General features: G+C 53.0%; 1 protein-coding gene across 1 annotated transcript in view; it reads left to right on the top strand.

Moving 5' to 3' along the window:
- The window catches only part of FBLN2 (fibulin 2), a 100928-nt gene that overhangs the window by 64413 nt on the left and 15074 nt on the right, over positions 1–21441 (top strand). The window contains exons 3-11 of the mRNA XM_037802728.1: positions 840–951; positions 2173–2299; positions 7038–7218; positions 10248–10457; positions 11190–11303; positions 12006–12107; positions 14135–14275; positions 18482–18616; positions 19956–20093. Of these exons, the coding sequence (XP_037658656.1) occupies positions 840–951; positions 2173–2299; positions 7038–7218; positions 10248–10457; positions 11190–11303; positions 12006–12107; positions 14135–14275; positions 18482–18616; positions 19956–20093 (1260 nt within the window). The remainder of the gene's footprint in view (positions 1–839; positions 952–2172; positions 2300–7037; positions 7219–10247; positions 10458–11189; positions 11304–12005; positions 12108–14134; positions 14276–18481; positions 18617–19955; positions 20094–21441) is intronic.

Genomic DNA, 21441 nt, shown 5'->3' with positions numbered 1-21441 from the left:
GAACATTTTCATTGCTCCAAAAAGAAAAATAAGAGACATAAAAAGGAAAACCCAAAACACCCCATACCGCTTATCCCCCCACTATTGTTGACCCCTACTATTGGTGTGATACATTTGTTACTGCTGATGGAAGAATATTAAGATATTACTGTTAACTATAGTCTATAGCTTGCAATAGGTACTTTTTCCCCATAAACCACTCTATTGTTAACTCTTTGTACAAGGATCATGCAGTTGTACTAGTTCATGAAAGAACTTACTTAGACGTGTAGTGTTAATCTTAAACAACACCTAGACACATTTTTTAGTGTCCTTTGTTCTTATGGTTTTCCTTAAGGTTTGTCTTGCTTGGGGTCTTAGGTCGGCTTTCCTAGAAGCAGAACCCAGATATGGGATTCTCGTGCACGTGGTTCTTTTGGGGAGACCTCTTGGGAAAAACTTTTGAGGAGTTGGGGAGGGAGCAGGATGAGACAGAGGAAAGAAGTGGAAAAAGCTGGGGTTCAGCTGGGTTCCTGCCTCCCTGGAGTGTGGATGGCTTCCCATGGTTGTCCCTTTTGAGGTTCGGGGTGGGACTCTTGTACCCCCGTGTTACTCAGTCATTGGCTGCCCTTCACCCTTAACCTCCTGGGTGATTCTCTGAAGAAGGTTGCAAGCTGTGAGCTGCTTGCAGCCAACACACGCAGTAGCAGGGGTGAGGGTTGTGGGGTGGGGGGAGTTCACCCTACCAGTGAAGGGGCTCTGGATGGGCTCCGGCAGCTTCCACTCTACTTGGTGACCCTGGACCCCTTAGAACCCACTCACCGCCTCTGGGGTGTGACTGCCTGTATCGCCACCCACAGCCTCCACCAAGGACCTCATCGAGACGTGCTGCGCTGCTGGGCAGCAGTGGGCCATCGACAATGACGAATGTGTGGAAATCCCCGAGAGTGGCGCCGAGGGTGACGTCTGCAGGTAGGTGGGCCCTGTTGGTGGGCAGAACTGCCCCTTCTCCTTTCTCCAGATCCTTGCTTGCCTTGAACCCCAGCCCCTGAGCCATCAGATGTGCTGCTGTGGGCCCTCTGGACCATGCTTTCCCCAGGCACGGATAGCCCAACACTTGCCCCAAGAATAAACTAATTGCCAAAAGTAATGGCTGATCTAATGAGCGTAATGAAAGGAACTTCAATTTGGAGCAAGTTTTAAATGACCATAATCACCTAGGAACAATGAGGTGCTTCTCTCCCTGCACCCAGTAGCTGTCTTTGTGCCTTGCTCAGCCCCGCACTGGTTTCCTTTCCTCAGCATTGACCCGGAGGTCCTCAGTCCTCTTTCTCCACTTTGTTATCCCAGACTCCCCAAAAGGATGGACTCTCTCCTTCCACCTCTGCTGCCTATGCTGATTTTTCCTGCTGACACTGGTGTTCTCAGAAAAGGAATAATTTATACTATGGCCCCTCTCTGCCCGGTCCCAGAAGAGCTCTCAGTCCACCATTTACCCCTTCTTTTTTTTTCCGGGGACCCCATCTTTTCCAACCTACTCATTTTTCCAGACAAGGGAGATGAAGTTCAGAGAGGCTTTGCAATTCACCCAAGGCCACACAGCTAATTAGTGCCCAGCTAGGATTAGACTTCTTGTTTCTAATGTCCGGCTCACTCTGCCTCCTTTAGGAACAATCTTAATTCTAGCTCCTTCCTTTCCCTTCTGCCATCCTACCAATTTGAGGTTGCTTAGGAGTGCACCATTTAAACCCCTAGTGTTTAGAGCTTTAGCAACCCTGTTGCATGCTTACATCCCTCTTAGGATGGGAAGCTCACCACTTTATGGGCAGAAAGTGCCATCACTGGATAACCTTTGCTGGGAGATGCTGTTCCTCGAGTACTTCCAAAACCTGCCTCCCTGTGTCCCTCTCCCCACTTTTGTGTCCTGGTCCCTCATGAGCCCCTCTGCCCCACGGCAGCTCTGCAGAGATTGGGACTCTGGAGGCCTCACTCCTCCAGGCTTGCCCTGAGCTTTGTGGACACTGAGCACTGGCGGCCACTCCCTGTGCCACCTTGAGCAGGGAGCATGTCTTACCTGAACCTCAGTTTCCCCTCTGTGAAATGGGGACCGTGCTCCCTCCTGCAGAGGGTCCCTAGGAGGGTGAGGTCAGGGGCCCAGTGCTGGGTGGGGCTGAGGTGTCCCCTCTCTTGCAGGACAGCCCAGAAGCACTGCTGCATCTCCTACCTGAAGGAGAAGAGCTGCGTGGCCGGCGTCATGGGGGCCAAGGAGGGTGAGGCCTGCGGGGTCGAGGACGACACCTGTGGCGTCTCCCTGTACAAGGCAAGCCGGACCTGGAGCATCCATGGGCTGGGGTGGGGGCGGGAGGCCCGGCTAGGCCTGAGGGTGCTTGGGGCCGAAGGGTTGGGCTCCCATGCAGGGGCTCCTCGTTGGGCGTGTGTGTGGATGTGGGGTTCATCTTTATAGCAAAATCTTCCATTATTATATTGATCAATTAATTCAAAAGACATGTAGCGAGCACCATGTATGCCAGGCCCTGTTTTAGGTGTTAGGGATGCAGCAGTGAATGGGACAGATAAACCATGGGGCTTTCTTTCTAGACAGGGAAAGCAACAAAGCTCAAGATGAATACATTCAAGTGGGGCGTGCTAGAAGGTGATAAGTGCTGAGGCGGAAAAACTGAAGAGAGGGGCGTAAGCTGCGTCAGGGCTTGGAAGAGGTCGTAGCTTCTGGTAACTTCTGGTGACTGGGGACAGCTTCTCTGAGAAGGGGACGTTTGCATAAATCCCCGGAGGAGGAGAGGCCTGAACCTCGTAGACGTCTGTGGGAAGTGCTTTCCAGGCAGAGGGAACAACCAGTGCAAAGGGCCTGAGGTAGACGCGCGCCTGGCGTGTTTGAGAAGCAGGCTGGAGCGGAGTTAGCGAGTGGAGAGGTCATTCCAGAGACATGCTGGGGCCGGTCCTGGGGCTTGTAAGGGCTGTGGTTTTTACCCTGAGTGAGGTGGAAGCCACGGAGAGTTTTTATTTTTAATGCAATTTTATTGAGATATATTCACACACCATACAATCCATCCGAAGTATTGTCAGTGGCTCACAATTAGTTGCGCATTCCTCACCACAATCAATTTTAGAATATTTTTATTACTCCATGAAAAAAGGAAAAAGAAAAAAAGACAGAAAACCCAAAACATCCCATACTAATTATTCCCACCGTCATTGACCCCTAGCATTGATGTGGTACATTTTTTTTTAATTCAATTTTATTGAGGTATATTCACATACCATGCAGTCATACGAAGCATACAATCAATTGTTCACGGTACCATTATATAGTTGTGCATTCATCACCAAAATTAATTTTTGATCATTTTCATTACCACACACACAAAAATAATAAGAATAAAAATTAAAGTGAAAAAGAACAATTAAAGTAAAAAAGAACACTGGGTGCCTTTTTTTTTTTCTTTTTTTTTGCCCCCGTTTTTCTACTCATCCATCCATACACTGGACAAAGGGGAGTGTGGTCCACATGGCTTTCCCAATCACATTGTCACCCCTCATAAGCTATATTTTTATACAATTGTCTTCAAGATTCAAGGGTTCTGGGTTGTAGTTTCATAGTTTCAGGTATTTACTGCTAGCTTTTCCAATTCATTAGAACCTAAAAAGGGTTATATATATTGTACATAAGAGTGCCCACCAGAGTGACTTCTCGGCTCCTTTTGGAATCTCTCAGCCACTGAAACTTACTTTGTTTCATTTCACATCCCCCTTTTGGTCAAGAAGATGTTCTCCATCCCACGATGCCAGGTCTAGATTCACTCCCCTGGGTGTCTGATCCCACGTAGGGGGGAGGGCAGTGACTTCACCTTTCAAGTTGGCTTAGCCAGAGAGAGAGGGCCACATCTGAGCAACAAAGAGGCATTCGGGAGGAGACTCTTAGGCACAAATATAGGGAGGCCTAGCCTCTCCTTTGCAGCAACAGTCTTCCCAAGGGCAAGTCCTGTGGTAGAGGGCTCAGCCCATCAAACCGCCAGTGCCCAGTGTCTGTGAACACATCAGGAACTATCGAGGTTGCATTCTCCCCCTCAGGGGGGCTCTGCATATTTTTTTCATTTTTTTTTTTTTTTTAAATTAACTGTTAACTATATCTAAAAAAAATTAAAAAAAAACATACAATAAAAATTTCAAACAAACCAAAACAAGGGAATAAGAAAAAGACAACTAACCTAAAATAACTACTTTACTTCCAACATGTTCCTACTCGACCCCAAGAAAATAACCTAACATAGCAGCATTTCTGTGAACTTGTTCCTACCATAGTTGTTTTTTACTGCTGATGAAAGACTATTAAGATATTGCTGTTGACTATAGCCCAGAGTTTTCAATAGGTGCATTTTCCCCCATATACCACTCTTTTATTAAGTCCTTATAGTAGTGCCATACATTTGTTCTAGTTCATGGAGGAAATTTTTTATATTTGTACCATTAATCTCAGTCATTGACCACCCCAAGATTTACTGTGTTACCTAGTTCCATGTTTTAACCTCTGGCTTTCCTTCTGGTGGCATACATGACTCTAAACTTCCCCTATCAACTGCATTCACCCACAATTCAATACTGTTTAATTATCCTCACAGTAATGTGCTACCATCATCTCTATCCATTTCCACTCATCTAAATTCAGCCCCACGGAGAGTTTTGAGGGACATGATCCAGGACCTCTCTTGGATTTGTGGGGACAATGGGATGGGGACAGGGTAAAACCTCACCAGGCAGCAACGGGGCAGAGAGAGATAAGAGGAGGGTGCTTCATGCAGAGGAAGCAGTTTGAAGAAATGCACGGAGGCAAGAGTGTGCAGAAATGGTGTGTAGTGTGATAGGGCTGAAGGGCAGTGGGGAACAGGCTGCAAACAGTCCTTGGACTCAAACATGAAGAATGGTAAATACTGCACTGAGGACTTTGGGCTTCAAGCAGAGGGTCCAGGGGGCCTTGGGAGGGGTTTAAAGAAGGAGATTGGTTTTGGCATCTGAGGAAGTACACGGACAGCAGGGCCAGGGCCAGGTGTCAGCTTGATTGCAAGAAATGGGAAAATTCCATAGAATATTGCTTTTTCCCTCATATGCTGGGTGATGGAGGTAGGCTGGCCAGAGCTGGTGTGGCAGCTCCAACGGTCATAAGGGATGCAGACTCCTGCTGTCTTGTTTTGCTCTGCAAAATTTAGTTTGCTGCCTCATGATCCAAAGTGGCTGCTTGAGCTCCAGCCATCAGATGAGAGGAAGGACATCTCATTGGCCAGAACTTAGTCCTGTGGTCACACCTAGCTGCAAGGGAGCCTGAGAAGTGTAGTCTTTATTAGAGGGTAGTCACATGGCAAACTGAAAATCAGGGAGAAGGGAGAACAGATCTGGCTATCTCTGCAGCAGAGGAGGAAGGTATCCTAGGGCAGTGGAACAATTTAAGGAAACACCACAGGTGGGTCCTTGTCCTGACTGGGGGAAAGGTGGGGAAGGAGTTGAAGAAGGGAACAATGTTTCAGGCCTGGGTGACTATGACAGAGACCTCTGGAGGGGGGCAGCATTGGGGAGAGGATGTTAAGTTCAGTTTTTGTCACATTGGAGTCAGTTTCCTCCTTAAAAAGTTGATATTTGAGAAAGAACTGGTGACAGGCAGGTTTAGCATCCCATTTCTGCCTTTATATTTGACCCTAGACCACTCCCCCTTTTTGAACCTCAGCTTCTCTGTCTATAAAATGGGGATTATAATATGGGGGTGGTTGGAAAGATAGGAAACAATGAGAACTAAGATTTATTGAGTATATGGTGTATCTTCAATAAGTGCTGGTGTTCAGCTTTGGGAGCTGTAGGTCTGGAGTACTAGTTAGCTGTTGCCCAGTAACAAATCATCTCAAAACCTAGTGGATTCTGAATGGCTTAGCTGAATAGTTCTGCTGATCAGGGTCACATTTGGTTCAGCCGATCTTGGCTGGATTCATGTGTGTGTCTGCGGTCAGCTGAGAGCTCTGTTGGGACTGGATGGTCTACAGTGGCCTCAGCTGAGATGACTTGTCTCTGCTCTGTGTAGTCTGTCAACTTCCAGCAGACTAGTCTGGGCTTGTTCACTTAGAGGCTGGGCAGGGTTCCAAGAGAGGGAGTAGAAGCATGCAAAAGGCCTTTTGAGGCCTAGCCGCCAAAACTGGCACTCTCGCTTATAACTCATCCTATTGACTAACCCGAATTGTAAGAAACAACTGAGAGGTTGGGCAATAGGCTTTCTCTCTTGATAAGAGGAGCTGCAATATCATATTGCAAAAACAGTGGACACCAGGAGGAGTGAACAGCTGGGGCTGTTATTGCAGTCAACCTACCACAGTCCTTTAAACAAACTAAAGATTTTCTCTTTGGCGGTAAGCCATCTGGAACAGGGGTGAATCTCCCTGATGTTTTCAGGGACCTAGGTTTCTTCTATTTTTCTGCTCATTTTGAGTTTGTAGCATCTGTCTTCAAGTTCACTTCATGGCCCAAGATGGCTGCTGGAGCTCCAGCCATCAGATAGGTGTTCCAAGAAGGAGGAAGGGGAGGAGAGCAAAAGGATGGGCTTCCAAGCTGAGTCCGCCCCAGTTAAAAAGCTCCGCCCCCAGTGACTTCCATCCCTAATTGTGATGGACACTGGGAAGTGATGTCTTTGCTGGCCTGAATAGAATTGAGTTTCTGTTAGTGAAGTTAAGGGGATGATTGATGTGGCTGGGGAGTAATTAGTAATTTTTTCCTCAAGAGGCCATTCCTTTATTAATAATTTCATCAGATTTGTATTAGCCCTACTGTGTGCCAGGCCTGGTTGGGAGACAAAGACCCTTCTGCCTTCAAAGGACACATAGATGGCAGAACAGACAAGACACTGAGCAGTTTCAGACTCGTTTATTGACCCTTCCCCTGAACGTGGGCCTAGGCTGTGCCTGGGGACCCCGACAAGCCACGTGGGCTCTCGGGCTGCGGGAAGGTGGGTGTGTCCCAGCCAGGGAGTGGCGAGTGGGCAGTGACGGCCTGTCTCCCGCCCCCAGCAATGCTGTGACTGTTGTGGTCTGGGACTCCGCGTGCGGGGCGAGGGCCATTCCTGCGAGTCCAACCCCAACCTGGGCTACCCCTGCAACCACGTCATGCTCTCTTGCTGCGAGGGTGAAGACACCCTCATTGTGCCTGAGGTCCGCCAGCCTCCGGAGCCCGCGGCCATGCCACGGAGAGGTGGGTGCTGCCCTGTCCTGTGCCCGGGGATGTGGGGTGATTGGGTGAGGACGGGGAGAACTGTTGGGGTTGCCAGCCAGTGCTGGTGACCTCTGACCTTCTGTGGGGACCCTGGTCCGCTGTCATCTATAGCCCAAGGCACTGGTTTTGTGCTGGATGAAGTCCTTCTGTGGACTCTGACTGTGGACTCTGTCCCGTTGTTTCTGAGGTGATGATCTGGACACGTTGTCATTCAGCTTTCTACTTATCACCCCACTCACCTCATCACCAACTATCTACTGTCCATCACCTTTCTACTGTTCTGCCTACACATCCATACATCTTCCTTCCCATCAACTCAGCCACTCACCACTAAGGTTCTCCCTTTTTATCCATTCATTCCTCCATCCTTTCATCCATCCCCCATCCATCCCCATGTATCTCCATCCATCTCCCATCCATCGATCCACTCATCTACCCACGCATCTACTACTCTTCTGCCATCCATCCATTCATCACTCTACCCATCCACCCACCTACCCATCTATCCATTCATCTATCCATTCTCCATCCATCCCTCCATCCATCTCCCCATCCATGCATCCACTCATCTACCCATGCATCACACACCCTTACACCATCCATCCATTCACCATTCTACCCATCCATCCATCTATCCATTCATCCCTCATCCATCCCCCCATCCATGTCCCCATCCTTCCATCCCTCATCCATCCATCCACTCATCTACCCACCCTTCCACCATCTATCCATTCACCGCTCTACCCATCCACCCATCCATCCCTCACCCATCCCCCCACCCATCATCCATCTATCCATCCAGTCCTCCCCCCTTCCCTCCCACACTACCCATCTGCTCATGTATCCACTCACCAGCCCAGCCAGCAAACCTTTCCTTCACCTGTTCATTCACATTGCCTTCCTTTTGTCCATCCATAACACATAACATCCCCTCTCACCTATGCCATTTCTGTGTCCCCAGTGCCCAACACGACCAGGCACAGAGAGTGCACTAATCAGTTTTCCCTGCTTACCTCATGGGCCCTTCAGGCCAGAACTGTCAGTTCTGTATTCTCGGTGCCTGGCCCCTTCTTGGCCTGGAAGAGTCCCTAACAAGTGATTCAGTCATTGAATAAATGAATGAATGAATGGATTCATTTGTTGGTCACCCTTTTGCCACCCACTGAGCCTTTTTCCGGCCACCCAGGCCTGTACCCTGCACTCTGTGTCCCCACCCAGAGCCCATCCCTGAGCAGGCACAGGCCACGAGTGTGGGAGCTGAGGGCCCCAAGTGCCTCCAGGGGCCAGTTTGCTCCTGTCTGGGAGTCATCTTGGGCCACGACCTGGAGCTCCCAGTCTTCAGCATCCCTGGCATTTCCTTCCTCCTCTCCCCTTCTGGTGTCTGTGGTCTCTGTTCCAGCCATCATGCCTGACCTGTCACCCTAGCCAGGCCATCTCCTGGACTCATGGCTGTTAGCATCAGCCTTCCTCCTGCTAAGGGGTGGTGGGTGCTGTGAGGGCCCTCAGAAGGATCTCAGCATTGGCACCAGCTTTTTGTTATTGTCACATTCCACCAGGCCAGATCAGAGAGCAGAGGCCCAGAGAGGGGCAGGGCCTTGCCTGGGTCCCAGGGTCATCTTTGGCATGACCAGGACTGGATACCTGGGCTCTAACACCTCCCACTTCTGCCGATTAGCCCTGACCCGAGTCAACCCAAATCTCTGTCACTCCAGTGCAAGACTGTGGAAATCTGTTTGGGAGTCAGATGGCCAAGGGGCTTCTTGGAAGGACATCTTGGAGAAAAGCTAACACCTTGTGGGGTGTGAGGTTTCCAGAAGTTACCTGGCTGGCCCAGCAGGGTGAGCAGGGGCCAGTGTGTAGAGATTGGACGAGGCCAGATCAGGACAAATGAACCAAGACAGAGGTCCTGAGCAACTCCCCACCAAGCCACCGTGGTCATGGAGATGCAGAACAACTCAGGGAAAGCCCACTTGCTCAGGTTGGCTCTAAGCAGGCTGGGTGAATACTGGTGTGAAGCTCACGATTATTAACCCAAGAGAGTCTGAATCAAGGTGAAGTTTAGGAGGAAGTCCAGCCTCAGAGATCAGGGGGCAGTGGGGCAGAGTCCAGCCAGAGCCAGAGATACATGTCTCTCTCTTCCTGGATGCAGGCAGCCAAACCAGACTGACCTGGGTTCGAGTCCTGCTCAAATGATGTTGAACACATTGCTTTGCTCTGCTGAGCCTCACTTTCCCACTGCGCCAGCAGGATCGTGGTGAGGGACGTGCAGATGAAGGGAAGCTGGGCCTGAATCTCTGGAATGGTCCGAGGAGCCCAGGTCCAGGGCTGTCTGCTGCATGCCTTCAGTGCTGGGATGCTGAAGTTTCCCGTTGCAAGGGGCCCCTCCTGCAGATTTTGCTAATGCAAAGCCCCTAGAGTCCAGACTGCAGGCCTTGCCCACACCTTTATAGGACGAGCTTCCCAACTTGGGCTCAGCCCTGTGGGCCTTCCCAGCCTCACCTGCTTCTCTCTGCAGCCTGGGGAGATGGGATTCAACTCTGGAACACGGAGGCTCAGTGAGAACAGGTAGCTGCTCATGGTGACCTGGCTAGGGACGGCCCGAGGCAGGTTCAGATCCCAGTCTGGTGGAATCCAGGCTCGGGGCCCTTTTGGTTGCTGGGGGGACCCCTGCACTCCCCCTGATGTCACCCAGATCAGGGATTTGAATCCAATTCCACATTTTAGCATTAAGGACTATTGTGGGCCTGACCCTGTGATATTGCAGGGGATCCCGGATGCTGATAACTTCGGCCCTGGCTCTGATGGGTTTACTCCTGTCACTGGAGGTTTGTTCAGTTGTTCACTTGCTCATTCATTCATTCATTCATTCATGCACACTAACCCCTATCCGTGCTGGGCACACAGAGGGTTCCGACGAGGACCGGTACCGATTTCCAGGTGGCCTGTGGTCTCGGCCACCTGCTCAGGCCCGCCTGGCCCCAGGTCACGAGTGCTGACCCCTGCCCCAGTTTCAGAGGCGGACGTGGCAGGCCGGGAGGCTCTGTCTCTGGGCATGGAGACTGAGCTGCCCAACAGCCTGCCGGGCGATGACCAGGACGAGTGCCTGCTGCTCCCCGGGGAGCTGTGCCAGCACTCGTGCATCAACACCGTGGGCTCCTACCGCTGCTCCTGCTTCCCTGGCTTCATGCTGCAGGATGATGGCCGCACCTGCCGCCCAGGTAAGCGCCCACCTGCCCACCTGGATGGTAAGGTGGAAACTGGGCCAGGGGCTAATTTTCCTGTGGGGGCCTGGACAGGCAGGAGGGGCTATGGGGCGGAACTTTGCCTCCCACCACCTTGGGAGCTTACAGGAGCTGGGGACCCCCAGCTTTGAAGATTCGGGGGCCTTGGCAGGCAGCAGCCTTTTTCCTACAGTTCCATCTGCAAGGAGCAGGGCCCCAGCCCTCTGCCCTAGATTCGAGCTCAGGAGCACGACACAGGCCTGCAGAGGCTCTCAGCCAAACCTGTCACTGGGCCCGTGGTGGCCTGGTCCTCACAGGCAGCCCAGGGGCCTGCCCCAACCCCTGGCCTGCCTGGAAGGGCTTCTGCTTTGCCAACTATCCAGGGATAGATTCATTTGCAGTCTAGAAACTCTTTCTCCTCCCTTCTCCTCTCTTTGTCCTTGCCTCCTTCCTTCTGGAATTGTGAAAGCCTCCATGTCCGCTCTGCCTGAACAGCTGGGAGATCTTTCCCAAGGTACACCTGCTTTCCAAGCCTCAGCTTCTCCTCCTCTAAAATGGGCTCTTAAGCTCTCAGTGAAGTGGGGCAGTATTGAACGAGGTGTGCTCTCTGCCCAGGGCTTGCATTCGCCCAGGGCGTGAGCCATGTTCCACGTGTGGTAGTGCCCGAGGTCTGGCTGAAGAAGTGAGACTTTCTCTCTTCCACTCTCCCATCTGCTCTGCCTGTGACAGACAGGGACCACTCCCAGCCGGCAGTCGCGGGGGAGCTTACACTGAAGTCCGAACCTTCCCAAGTGGCTCCCAACACGATTCTACTACCACCGCCGCAACCCAATACCTGCAAAGGTGAGTGGAGGGCAGGTGTCCCCTGGACAGGCCCCTGGGACCATGGGGCAGGTTTGCGCTGCTCACAGGTAGTGAGCTCTCAGTTACCAGAGGAGTTCAAGGTGGCCTTCTGCCAAAGGCAGGTGCTTCTGGGGGTTGCTTGGGCTCGACCATCTGAGGATGGGTGAGGAGCCGAGTGTGTAGCTGGGGAGGTGCAGTTAGGTGGGCTCTGGGCAGCTAGACCTATTCATTTATTTAATCATTTAGCCCTAATATCCTCCTTTCCTGGATGTGTGACCCCTAAGCAAGTCCTTTAACTTCTTTTCATCGCATCACCGGCAAATTGAGATCATAAAGTCCTTGATTGCCAATCTGTCCTGGAGACTGTGTTCAGGAACGCATAGGAAGTTCTCTGATGTGGTTCTCCCCTAGTTCCCTTCTTGCTGTTTCTTTTTCCTTTTCTCTCTTGCTTTCTCTTCTTTCTCCTCTGTCTTCTCCCTTCCTTCTTGTTGTCTCTGTCATTATCACTACCATGGGGGCCCCAGAAGGTCTCCTTTGGAGCTGATGGAACGTGGACAGACTGAACTGCTCGCAGCTTTTTGACTCAGGGACCAGGGTTTCCCACTCTAGGCCTCAGGTTCGATGACCGTGGCTGGGCTGATGACCCGGTGGGGGACCAGGCCCCAGCCACGTGTCTCTGATTTCCATGCTGCTTCCTCTCAGACAATGGGCCGTGCAAGCAGGTGTGCAACATCATTGAAGACAAGGTCATGTGCTCCTGCTTCCCTGGCTACGCCATCATGGCGGATGGCGTGTCCTGTGAAGGTGAGTGTCTGGGGCCACCCTTATGCCTGTCCAAACCGAGTTAGCCTGTATCAGTTAGGGAACAGGTTTGGCTGCTGTGACAAAGATCCCCAAATCTGGCAGCTTAAACAGGACGGAAGCTGTTTTCCCCACACGTCTCCTCACAGGGGTGGGGACGGGCGGACAGGGTGGCACCTGGCAGCCCTGCTCCAAAAGTTTGTCCGGGAGCCCAGGTTCCTTCCGTCTTGTTGCTCTGCCTTTTCCTAGGGCAGAGCCCCTCAAAATTGAGCAGGCATCAGGGTCACCTGGAGAGCCGGTTAGAACCCAGACTCCTGGGCCCTGCTTCCAGAGGTTCTGACTCAGTAGGTCTGGGGCGGGGCCTGGGAATCTGCATTCCTAACACGGTCCCAGGCAATGCTGATGCTTCTGGTCTGTGGATCAGCAAGTGACCAGCCCTGACCTTGAGCATTGCCCTTATCCACGTGGTTGAAGTCAGTTCGCAGCCACTGTGTCCACATTCCAGCCACGGATGGAAAAAGAGGAGAAGGGAAGCACCTGCCTGGTTGTTTTCAAGGGCAAGACCCAGGAGTGTCATTTTTCACTTCCACCTCCGCCGGTTGGGAGTGGGAAGGCGACTGGGGAAACCGAGTCCCCACCTGGACGGTGTGCGCTCAGCTCTATTATGAGAGCAGAGAAGAGGAGAGTGGATATTGGCGACAGTGGCCTCTGCCATTCACACAGGGCCCAGTGAGGGTCCGGAAAGTGCCTCCCTTTCTTTCACCCTGGCGACTCCGCCAGGTCTCCGTCTTGTCTCCGGTCTGCCCCTTTTCTTGGTGGGAGCTGGGACCTGCTGCTGCAGAAGGGAACCGTTGGTCCGGTGCCTCAAGGACCAACCTAAGAGGTCTTGAGATTCTGTCTCCTCGTCTCTAGAGGCAGGACAGGCTGTGAGTGGGCAGAGAGTCTGGATGAGGCTTCTCAGTTCAAGTTTAGCACCCATGACCCTGGTGGGGTCTGGGGAGAGTACCCATGTCCAGCCGCTCAGCAGAGCCTGGTATTCTGATGGGGATGAAAACCATCCCACCTGCCCAGAGAAGGCAGGATACTTTTCCAGGGGGCACACAGCGTGGTGGGGACCTGGCAGGCCTCTGTCTCAGAGAGCTTGGGGTGGACCTCAGGCCCAGGGCCCTGAAGACATGAAAAATTCATCTCTCCTGGGTCAAGACTCTTTGGGGCCCCAGCCACGCTAGGGGCTTCAGGGGTCCCAGCCCGGGTAAGGCCCTCGGAGCTGAGGGCTTGGCATGTTTCTGCTTCTGCAGCTATGTGGCCCGGCTAGCACATGTGTGTCCCCAGGCCTCCACGTCCTCATCTGCAAGAAACCCTTGCAGAAAACACTGGGGCGTCCAGGCCAGTTGCATACTGGCATTATGAGGGCTCAGCTGGTCTGCAGAAGGGATTCTGGTTGGCTCGACCGTGCTTAAAAAGCTGCCAGCTACAGAGAGCTCAAGAAACTTTTGAAAATTCCAGATTAGAGGTTTTTTTTGAAATTTCGCCAAATCTGGCTGCAGGGGCCAAATCTCTGGTCCTCCTTGGGACAGAGCACAGCCCCATGGTTCCTTTGAGAACCCCCCTTGGCCCCTTTTCTCATTTATGTTGCCAGCCTGGCCACTTAGCCCTTGAGTGTGCAAACCCTGCTGTTGTGTTATCCCTTGTCTGCCCTTGGAGTTGGGAGTGTGTCCGGAGACTGGGAAGGGGGACCACCTCTGGTCCCACCCCGCTGTGTGACATTGGACAGGTTTCCCACCCTCTCTGAGTCCCTTCTCTCCATCTATCCAGTAGGAGCAGTGGGTTTCAGCCCCAACATTTTGAGGTTCTGCAAACTCAGAGACTTAGGTCCAAGGTCCAACACTAGCACTGATGAGCTGGGAGGCCCTGGGAAGGTCCCTGCCCCTCTCTGGGCCTCAGTTTCCCCATCCATCACCAGAGGCTCTGTGGCGGACCATTATCCCTCTAACAGCCCTTCTGTTTTTCCTCCCCACTACTGACCCTAGACCAAGACGAGTGCCTGCTGGGTGTTCACGATTGTAGCCGACGGCAGTTCTGTGTGAACACCCTGGGATCCTACCACTGTGTCAACCACACAGTGCTCTGTGCCGAGGGCTTTATCCTCAATGTGCACAGGAAGTGTGTGGGTAAGCTAGAGCCCCTCCTGCGTGCCCACCGTCACGGCTCTCTGCTCTGCGCCATGCCACGCCACCCCACGCCACATGGCAGCCACATGCTAAAGGGCCTGGCCCTTTGCATGTGAGCTCAGCACAGCCGCCACCCTCCCTACGTTCCGTGTCATGCCCTCTGTGTCCTGGTGTCCTGTCCTGCTTGTCCACCAGCTCCCCTGAAGCTGCTTTCCCCCAGGGACATGCCCTGCAGGTCTGACAACTCTTCATGGGGTGTGTGACCTGGCTGTGTCATTACTCTGTCTGGGCTGCAGAGAAATGGGGAGGACAGACACTGAGTTAAGCAACAGGATATTCTGCATGGGCTCTGGAGTCAGGGAGGCCTGGGTTCAGAGTGGACCTCTGCCCCTTAATAGCCCGGTGATCCTGGGCAGATGACTTTCCTTCTCTGAGCCTCAGTTTCCTCATCTGTCACAAGGGGGCAATGACCCCTCCTTTGGAGGCTGGTCCTGAGGTTTATGGGATGAGGGTACAAGGGAGCTCAGCATGTGGGGCCATAGCAAGCTTGTTACGTCTTGTTAGGCGTATCCAGAGTCTAGAGAAGAATGGATGGGACGCTGGGGGCTGATGGACCTGGGTTTGCACCCCAGCTTGGTGCTCATTTGCTGTGTGGCCTTGGAGAGTCAAACTGGCCTCTGTGAGCCTCTGTTCCTCTCCTCTAACTTGAGGTTCTGCCAACCTGGGGTCCAGGAGTCCTGGGTCAGGGCTCATACCTATCTCCCAGCCTTGGACGGCCCAGGCTCAGTGCCCAGTAAGGGCTTGTGGTTTCTGGTAGTGCTCTGGGGGCAGCAAGGAGGGTAGGTAGCCCTGATGTTCTCACACGGCTGGTGGGTCTGATGATTACTGAGAAAACATAGACCCTTGTCCTCCTGGAGTTCTTGGTCCCAAACAGAAAGACAGACCCCAAATAGTGGGGACTCGGAAACGTACCTTTTGGAGAAAAGCCTGGGCACAGTGGGAGCATGGGAAGGCCAATCAGCGGAAGGAACAGCTCGAGGAAAAGTAGGAAGGAAAAGTGCAGCGTGTTTGGGGCACGTGACGTGGAGCCCCGTTTGTCTTCTCTGTGCTTGTGGATCAACTCACAGCCTGAATGTGTCCCCCTTTCTCACCTTCGGTGCTGGCAGACGGGCCCCAGGGGTTGCTGCCGCAGACATGTTTGCCCCTGGCCTCTTACCGTGGGTACAACATGCATCCCCTGATCTGCTTGCTGGGGCAGGATGGCCAGTGTCTTTCTGGGATTGCACCTGCATGCATGTGCGTGTGTGTGTGCGTGCGTGCGTGTGTGTGTGTGTCTGGGAAGGCTGCCCAGCAGTGCCCACTCCCCAGGAAACACATCCTTCTCTCTGATGCCCGGGTGTGCTGGCTTCCCTGGAATTCCCTGCAAGGGCTCCTCTGCAGCTTGGTGGTGGGGAGAAGACCTTGTGTCAAAAGACAACCCCTCCCCACCCCAGGCAGCTGGAAAATGGGTTCTGGAAACAAAAGAACATGGGTACATTCCATTCAGCAAAATTTATTAGCTTGCATTCCAGCTCTTTTGTTGCCTTCCCTCCTTATCATATCCTGCCCAGACTTATCAGTGCCTTCTCTTTGTCCTTCCATTCCTCTTCCACTTCTGTATTCATTTTATCATTCATCAGCACCCACTACCCCTTCTTTCTATCGCGTATTCATCCACAGGCATCACTGGGTATCTGCGGTTCATTTGTTCACGCCACACTTGTTTTTTTGGGCTTCTTTTGTTTTTGTTTTTTCACCCGGGCTGGTGAGAGGGGAGGCTGTGCACTTATGAAGGGTGCCTGGGTTCCAATCTGGCTCTGTCACTTTCTGGTTGTAAGGCTGTAAGCAAGTCAGTTAACCTCTCTGAGCCTCAGTTTCTTCATCTGCGAAATGGGATAACAATAGCTCACAACCCAAGGGATCACTGTGGGGATTTAAATGAGTTAATCCATGTAAAATCCTTGTGAGTGTTTGATATTGTGACGATTCAACAAATGTGGTATGCCAAGGCAGGCTGTGGAGGTAGTGAGCTCCCCGTCACCAGAGGTGTGTAAGCCAAAGTGGGACAGTATTGGGTGGGGCTGAGTCCAGAGGGCCTCTAACGGACATGTGACCTTTGCTGAAGACTTCCCCTGTGCTTTGCCATTTGCCTTGCTTGTTTGGCCCCTGGGAAGAGTGTTCCAGGACTTCTGGCCTGCGAGAAGATGGGGCGGGAGCAGCCCCAGGCTCCAGGACCCATCCCTGCCACAGTGGGGAAAGGGTGCAGGCTCAGGGCTGGATGCTCTGGGTTCCGTTCTTGCTGCTGCCCCATGCTGGCTGTGTGACTTAGGTCCTTCACATCCCCTTGGGGCCACCCTATTTCCTCATTTGTGAGATGGGACCGGCCATCCCTGCACCACAGGACGGGGCAGCAACCCAGTTCCTATAAACCGCCCAACTCCTAGAGAGCGTGAAATAATGGATACTGTTGTTATTTGTTATCATCTTTCCTCCCAGGCTGTGGGAGTCTCCCCAGGCTGTAGCATTTCTGGGATCTTGGATTAATTGAGCCTATAAATCAGAAGTCTTTATCTTGGCCAGCCAAGCCTTCCTTGGAAACGACGGGCCCCAAACTCTCCCTTTCCCTCCTCCCCTACTCCCACCCAAACCAGGATCTGCCCGGCGTGTACACCATTTATTCATCAGTGGATCTTTCCCCATGCTTCCCCCACTCATCCTTGTAGACTCAGCTCAAATATCACAACTCCAAGCAATGATTCTGACAGTCCGGGAGGTCCCAGAGCATGTGATTCTTTGTCCTGAGTCCTCGGAGACTCTGCAGCTTTTTGCTCCAGTCCTTCTGCCCTGCCTCCTTGTTCCCCACTGCTAGACTGGCAGCTCCTTGAGGGCAGGGGCTGTGGGTGCCAAATGGATGCGTGAATGAGCACGTACCTCCTCTGCTAGGTGGAGCTCCGTGGAGGCAGGAACTAGCTGGCCAGTCACCCAGGCATCGTTGGCGCCTGGCCCTGGAGCAAGTTTTGAGTCTGCTAAGTCTCTGGTTCTCCCCGACGCCCCTTCTCTTTCTCCTTGGCTGGCTTCTGCCTTCCCCAATTGCTGGTCCCTGGAGTGTCCCAGAAGTCAGTCCCTGGCTTCTCCTCTAAGTGCCCTCTCCCCCAGGTGACCTCAGCCAGGACCAGGCTTTTACTAGGCCCCTGTAGACACTCAGACTCAAAGTGGCCACGGTGGGCTCCGGCTCCTCCCCTGCCTTCCCTCTTTCTTTCACATCCTTCCTCTCATCCATCTCAACCCAAACCCTGGCCAGTTCCAACTTCACGTATTTCCAGAATCCAGCCACCTCTTTGAGGTCCACCTCCTCCATGGATGGGTGTCCGAGCCTCCCTCATCTCCTGCCTGGGTTATTCTAACAGCCTCCTCGCAGGCCTCCCTGCCTCCACCCTCAACCCCTTGAGTGGCTCCATGCACAACGGGGGACCCTGTGACAAACGAGACCTTCACCCTCCTCTGCTGGGGCTGCCACCTCCCTCAGGGTGAAAATCAGTCCTCAGATTGGCCACCAATTTCTCAGTTCTGTCTGGCCTCATCTTCTAGCACGCTCTCTGCTTCTCTACCTCGCCCCAGTCATACCTGCCTCCTCGCTGTCCCTTGAGCAGGCTGGCAGGCCCTGCCTCTGTGGTTCTTTCTGCTTCATATCCACGTGGCTCACTGTCATTTCAAATCCTTGCTCAAGTGGCATCTTCTCTAAGCCTTCCCTGAAAACCCTCCTTAAAATTGGACTCCCCCACCCCTGCACCTCGGCACTCCTCCTTTCCTGTCCCTTCCCCCCAGAGGACTCAGGGCCAACTTCCACATTCTACATGTGTTTGTTTGTTTATTGTATCTCTCTACTTGAATATCGGCTCCACAAGGGCAGGAGTTTCTGTCTTCCTGTTCCCCGGTCATCTCAGTCACAGTGCCTGGCCCATAGTAGCTGCTCAATAAATATTTGTTGAATGAATGGACGAATAGATAGATAAGCTCTCTTTGGATGGTGGGTGCCTTGAGGGCAGGGCCTGGCTCTCCCTGTCTCCTGGTGGCCCAAGTGTGGCCCTGGGCTGTCCTCGGAGCTCCCCGACTCGGGCCGCTGTCCCGGGTGCACACAGCCTCCAACGGCCTCGCTTCTCCCCACAGACATCAACGAGTGTGTGACCGACCTGCACACGTGCAGCCGGGGCGAGCACTGTGTGAACACGCTGGGCTCCTTCCAGTGCTACAAGGCTCTCACCTGTGAGCCAGGCTACACCCTCACGGACGGGGAGTGTACAGGTGAGGGGGGGGTCAGCTGGAGCCCCACCCCCCACTCCACCCCTCCACTCTGCCCCCCCACTCCCCCGCCTGCTAAGGGCCTTCATGCTGCTTGCAGAGGGTGGAATCCGAACCTGGGTCGGGGAGAGCAGAGTCTGGGCCTGGCTTTGCAACTGCCTGCGGGGCATCTGGGCGTCAGTTATTCCCCTCACCGTGCCTCAGTTTCCCTGTTGGTACACTGGGGCCGAGCCCCAAACGAGGATGACTTCTGTCCCTTTCCCTGGAAAATTCTCGCTTTCTAGCAGCCCAGGGATGGTTGGAGGATCACACTCCCCGTTCTGGGAGTGAGCTAGGAGAAGTAAGTCCCGCCACCTCGGCTGTGCAGGAACACACACACACACAGGTACACTCACACACTGCAGATCCAGGGTCATCCCCCTCACACACATTTGCAAACACACACACACTGCAGATCCAGGGCTATCCCACTCACCTACACCGACATGCACATACATGCACACACACACTGTCGATCCAGCGTCACTCCCGTGCACACGTATACACACATGTACTCTCACACAGGTGCTCACACGTTGCCGATGCATGGCCGTGCTGCCCTCTGGGACCCATGTCACCTTCCTTGACACCTGGGAGGGGTACCCCCATGGCACACGATGGTCCCCAGAGGAGGGGTCCACTGAAGATGCTCCGCAACCACTGCAGTCATGGGTGTCAGACACGAGCTAGATGTTCTGGCCTTGCCTCTGAGAGACCCACCCAGGGCCACCCAGCATGGGCTACAGCTGGGAGCTGATCCCAGGTCTGGCAGCTCCAGTATCAGCAGCTCCACGCCTGACTGCTGTCAAGGCCCCCTCCCAAGGATCCTCAACAAGTGGCCTCAGGGATTTAAGCGCTCGTTCCCATTTCCCCTGCCCCTGGGCAGCATGAAGCTCAGTTAAGGGCCCAGGCTCTGGAGTCAGACCACCTGGGTTCGAATCCCAGCCCAGTGCTCCCCTAGCTGGGTGACGTTGTGCCTGCCTCGGTTTCCCTCTTTGTAAAGTGGGGCTGGTCACAGCACCCACTCCCCAGGGTTGCTGTGAGAACTAAGTAAATAATGAACATATTTAAGGCTTAGAAAGGTGCCTGGGACCAGGGCAGAGCTCAGAAAACGTGGTCATTGTCATTGCCACGGGGTCACATGCCAATTAGGTGCTGCTGCTCTGCTGGCTCCCCATGGTGCATAAGGACCTTGGGGACATCCAGGGCCACGGATCTGAGATCGGGGATGGGAGAGCAGGGCTGCCAGGGTGCGAGGGGCAGAGTGCCCGCCCGGCCCTGACACCCGGCCTCTGTGTGGCAGATGTGGACGAGTGCATGCTGGGCACGCACACCTGCCAGGCGGGCTTCACCTGTCAGAACACCAAGGGCTCCTTCTACTGCCAGGCCCGACAGCGCTGCATGGAGGGCTTCCTGCAGGACCCCCAGGGCAACTGTGTGGGTGAGTGGGGGCCGGAGGGGTGTGGGTGTGGTGTCTTCAGAGGGGCCGGTTGAGGGGGCTTCGGGGATCGGGTAGCCTGGGTGCTGCTGCTTATCTTCTCCCCAGTCTCACCGGGAAATGGGCCTTGTTCCGGTTTGCTAATGCTGCTAATGCTGCTGTTATGCAAAATACCAGAAATGGATTGGTTTTTATAAAGGAGGGTTTATTTGACTATAGATTTACAGTCTGAAGGCCATGAAAATGTCCAAATTAAGTCATCAACTTGCGTATACCTTCACTGAAGGAAGGCCAATGGCTTTCTCCCAGGATGTTTCTCTCTAGATGTCTGGGGATATTCTCTTAGTATCTCCCAAGCAAACTCTGGAGTAGAAAAAGTCCTATTTTCACTGGCTTTCTTCAGAAAGTCTCTGTTGGCTGCAGCTGTTTTTCTCCAAAATGTCACTCTTAGCTGCTCTGAGGTCCTTCTGTTTGTGAGCTTTTTATAGGGCTCAAACGGATTAAATCAAAAGCCACCCTGAATAGGCGGGTCCATATCTCCATGGAAATTATCCAATCAAAGGTCTTGCCCACAGTTGATTGAGTCACATCTTCATGGAAACGCTCAATCAAAGGATTCCAACCTAATCAACACTAATACGTCTGCCCCCACAAGATTGCATCAAAGAACATGGTGTTTGGGGGACATAATACATCCAAACTGGCACAGGCCTGTCCAGGGCCCAACACTCGGGAGACACTTACAAATGGTAGCTGCTCATCTTACCATGAGCGGTCTGACTTCGACTGCGCTACAACCTCTGGGGGCCTCAGTTTACCCATCCGCGGGTGTCTAAGTTTGCCAAGGCTGCTTCTGCAAACCAGTTGCCCTAAATAACAGGAATTTATCATCTCCCAGCTTTGGAGTCTAGAAGTCCAACGTCAAGATCTCGGCAGGCTGTGCCTTCTCCTGGAGTCTGTAGCATTCCAGTGCTGGCTTGCCACCTGTTTGAGTTTGCTAAAGCTGACGAAATGCAATATACCACGAATGAGTTGGCTTTTACAATGGGGATTTATTAACTCACAAGCTTACAGTTCTGATACTGTGAAAATGTCCAAATCAAGGCATCAACAGATGATGCTTTCTCCCCCAAAACTGGCTACCGGCAATCCTCAGCTCCTCTGTTACATGGCCAGTCACATGGTGACATCTGCTGGTCTCTGCCTTCTCTCCCAGGTTTCGTTGCTTCCAGCTTCTAGCTGTTTCTCTCTCAGCTTCTCTCCCTTCTCTGGGGCTTCTTTCTGTGCCTTCTCTTTGTCGTTTATCCTTTCACAAAGGACTCCATTAAGAGGATTAAGACCCACCCTGAAT

The sequence above is a fragment of the Choloepus didactylus genome, chromosome 1 (genome assembly GCF_015220235.1).
Source record: "Choloepus didactylus isolate mChoDid1 chromosome 1, mChoDid1.pri, whole genome shotgun sequence".
NCBI classification, from domain to species: domain Eukaryota; kingdom Metazoa; phylum Chordata; class Mammalia; order Pilosa; family Megalonychidae; genus Choloepus; species Choloepus didactylus.
This window is presented reverse-complemented; position numbering and strand designations above follow the sequence as displayed.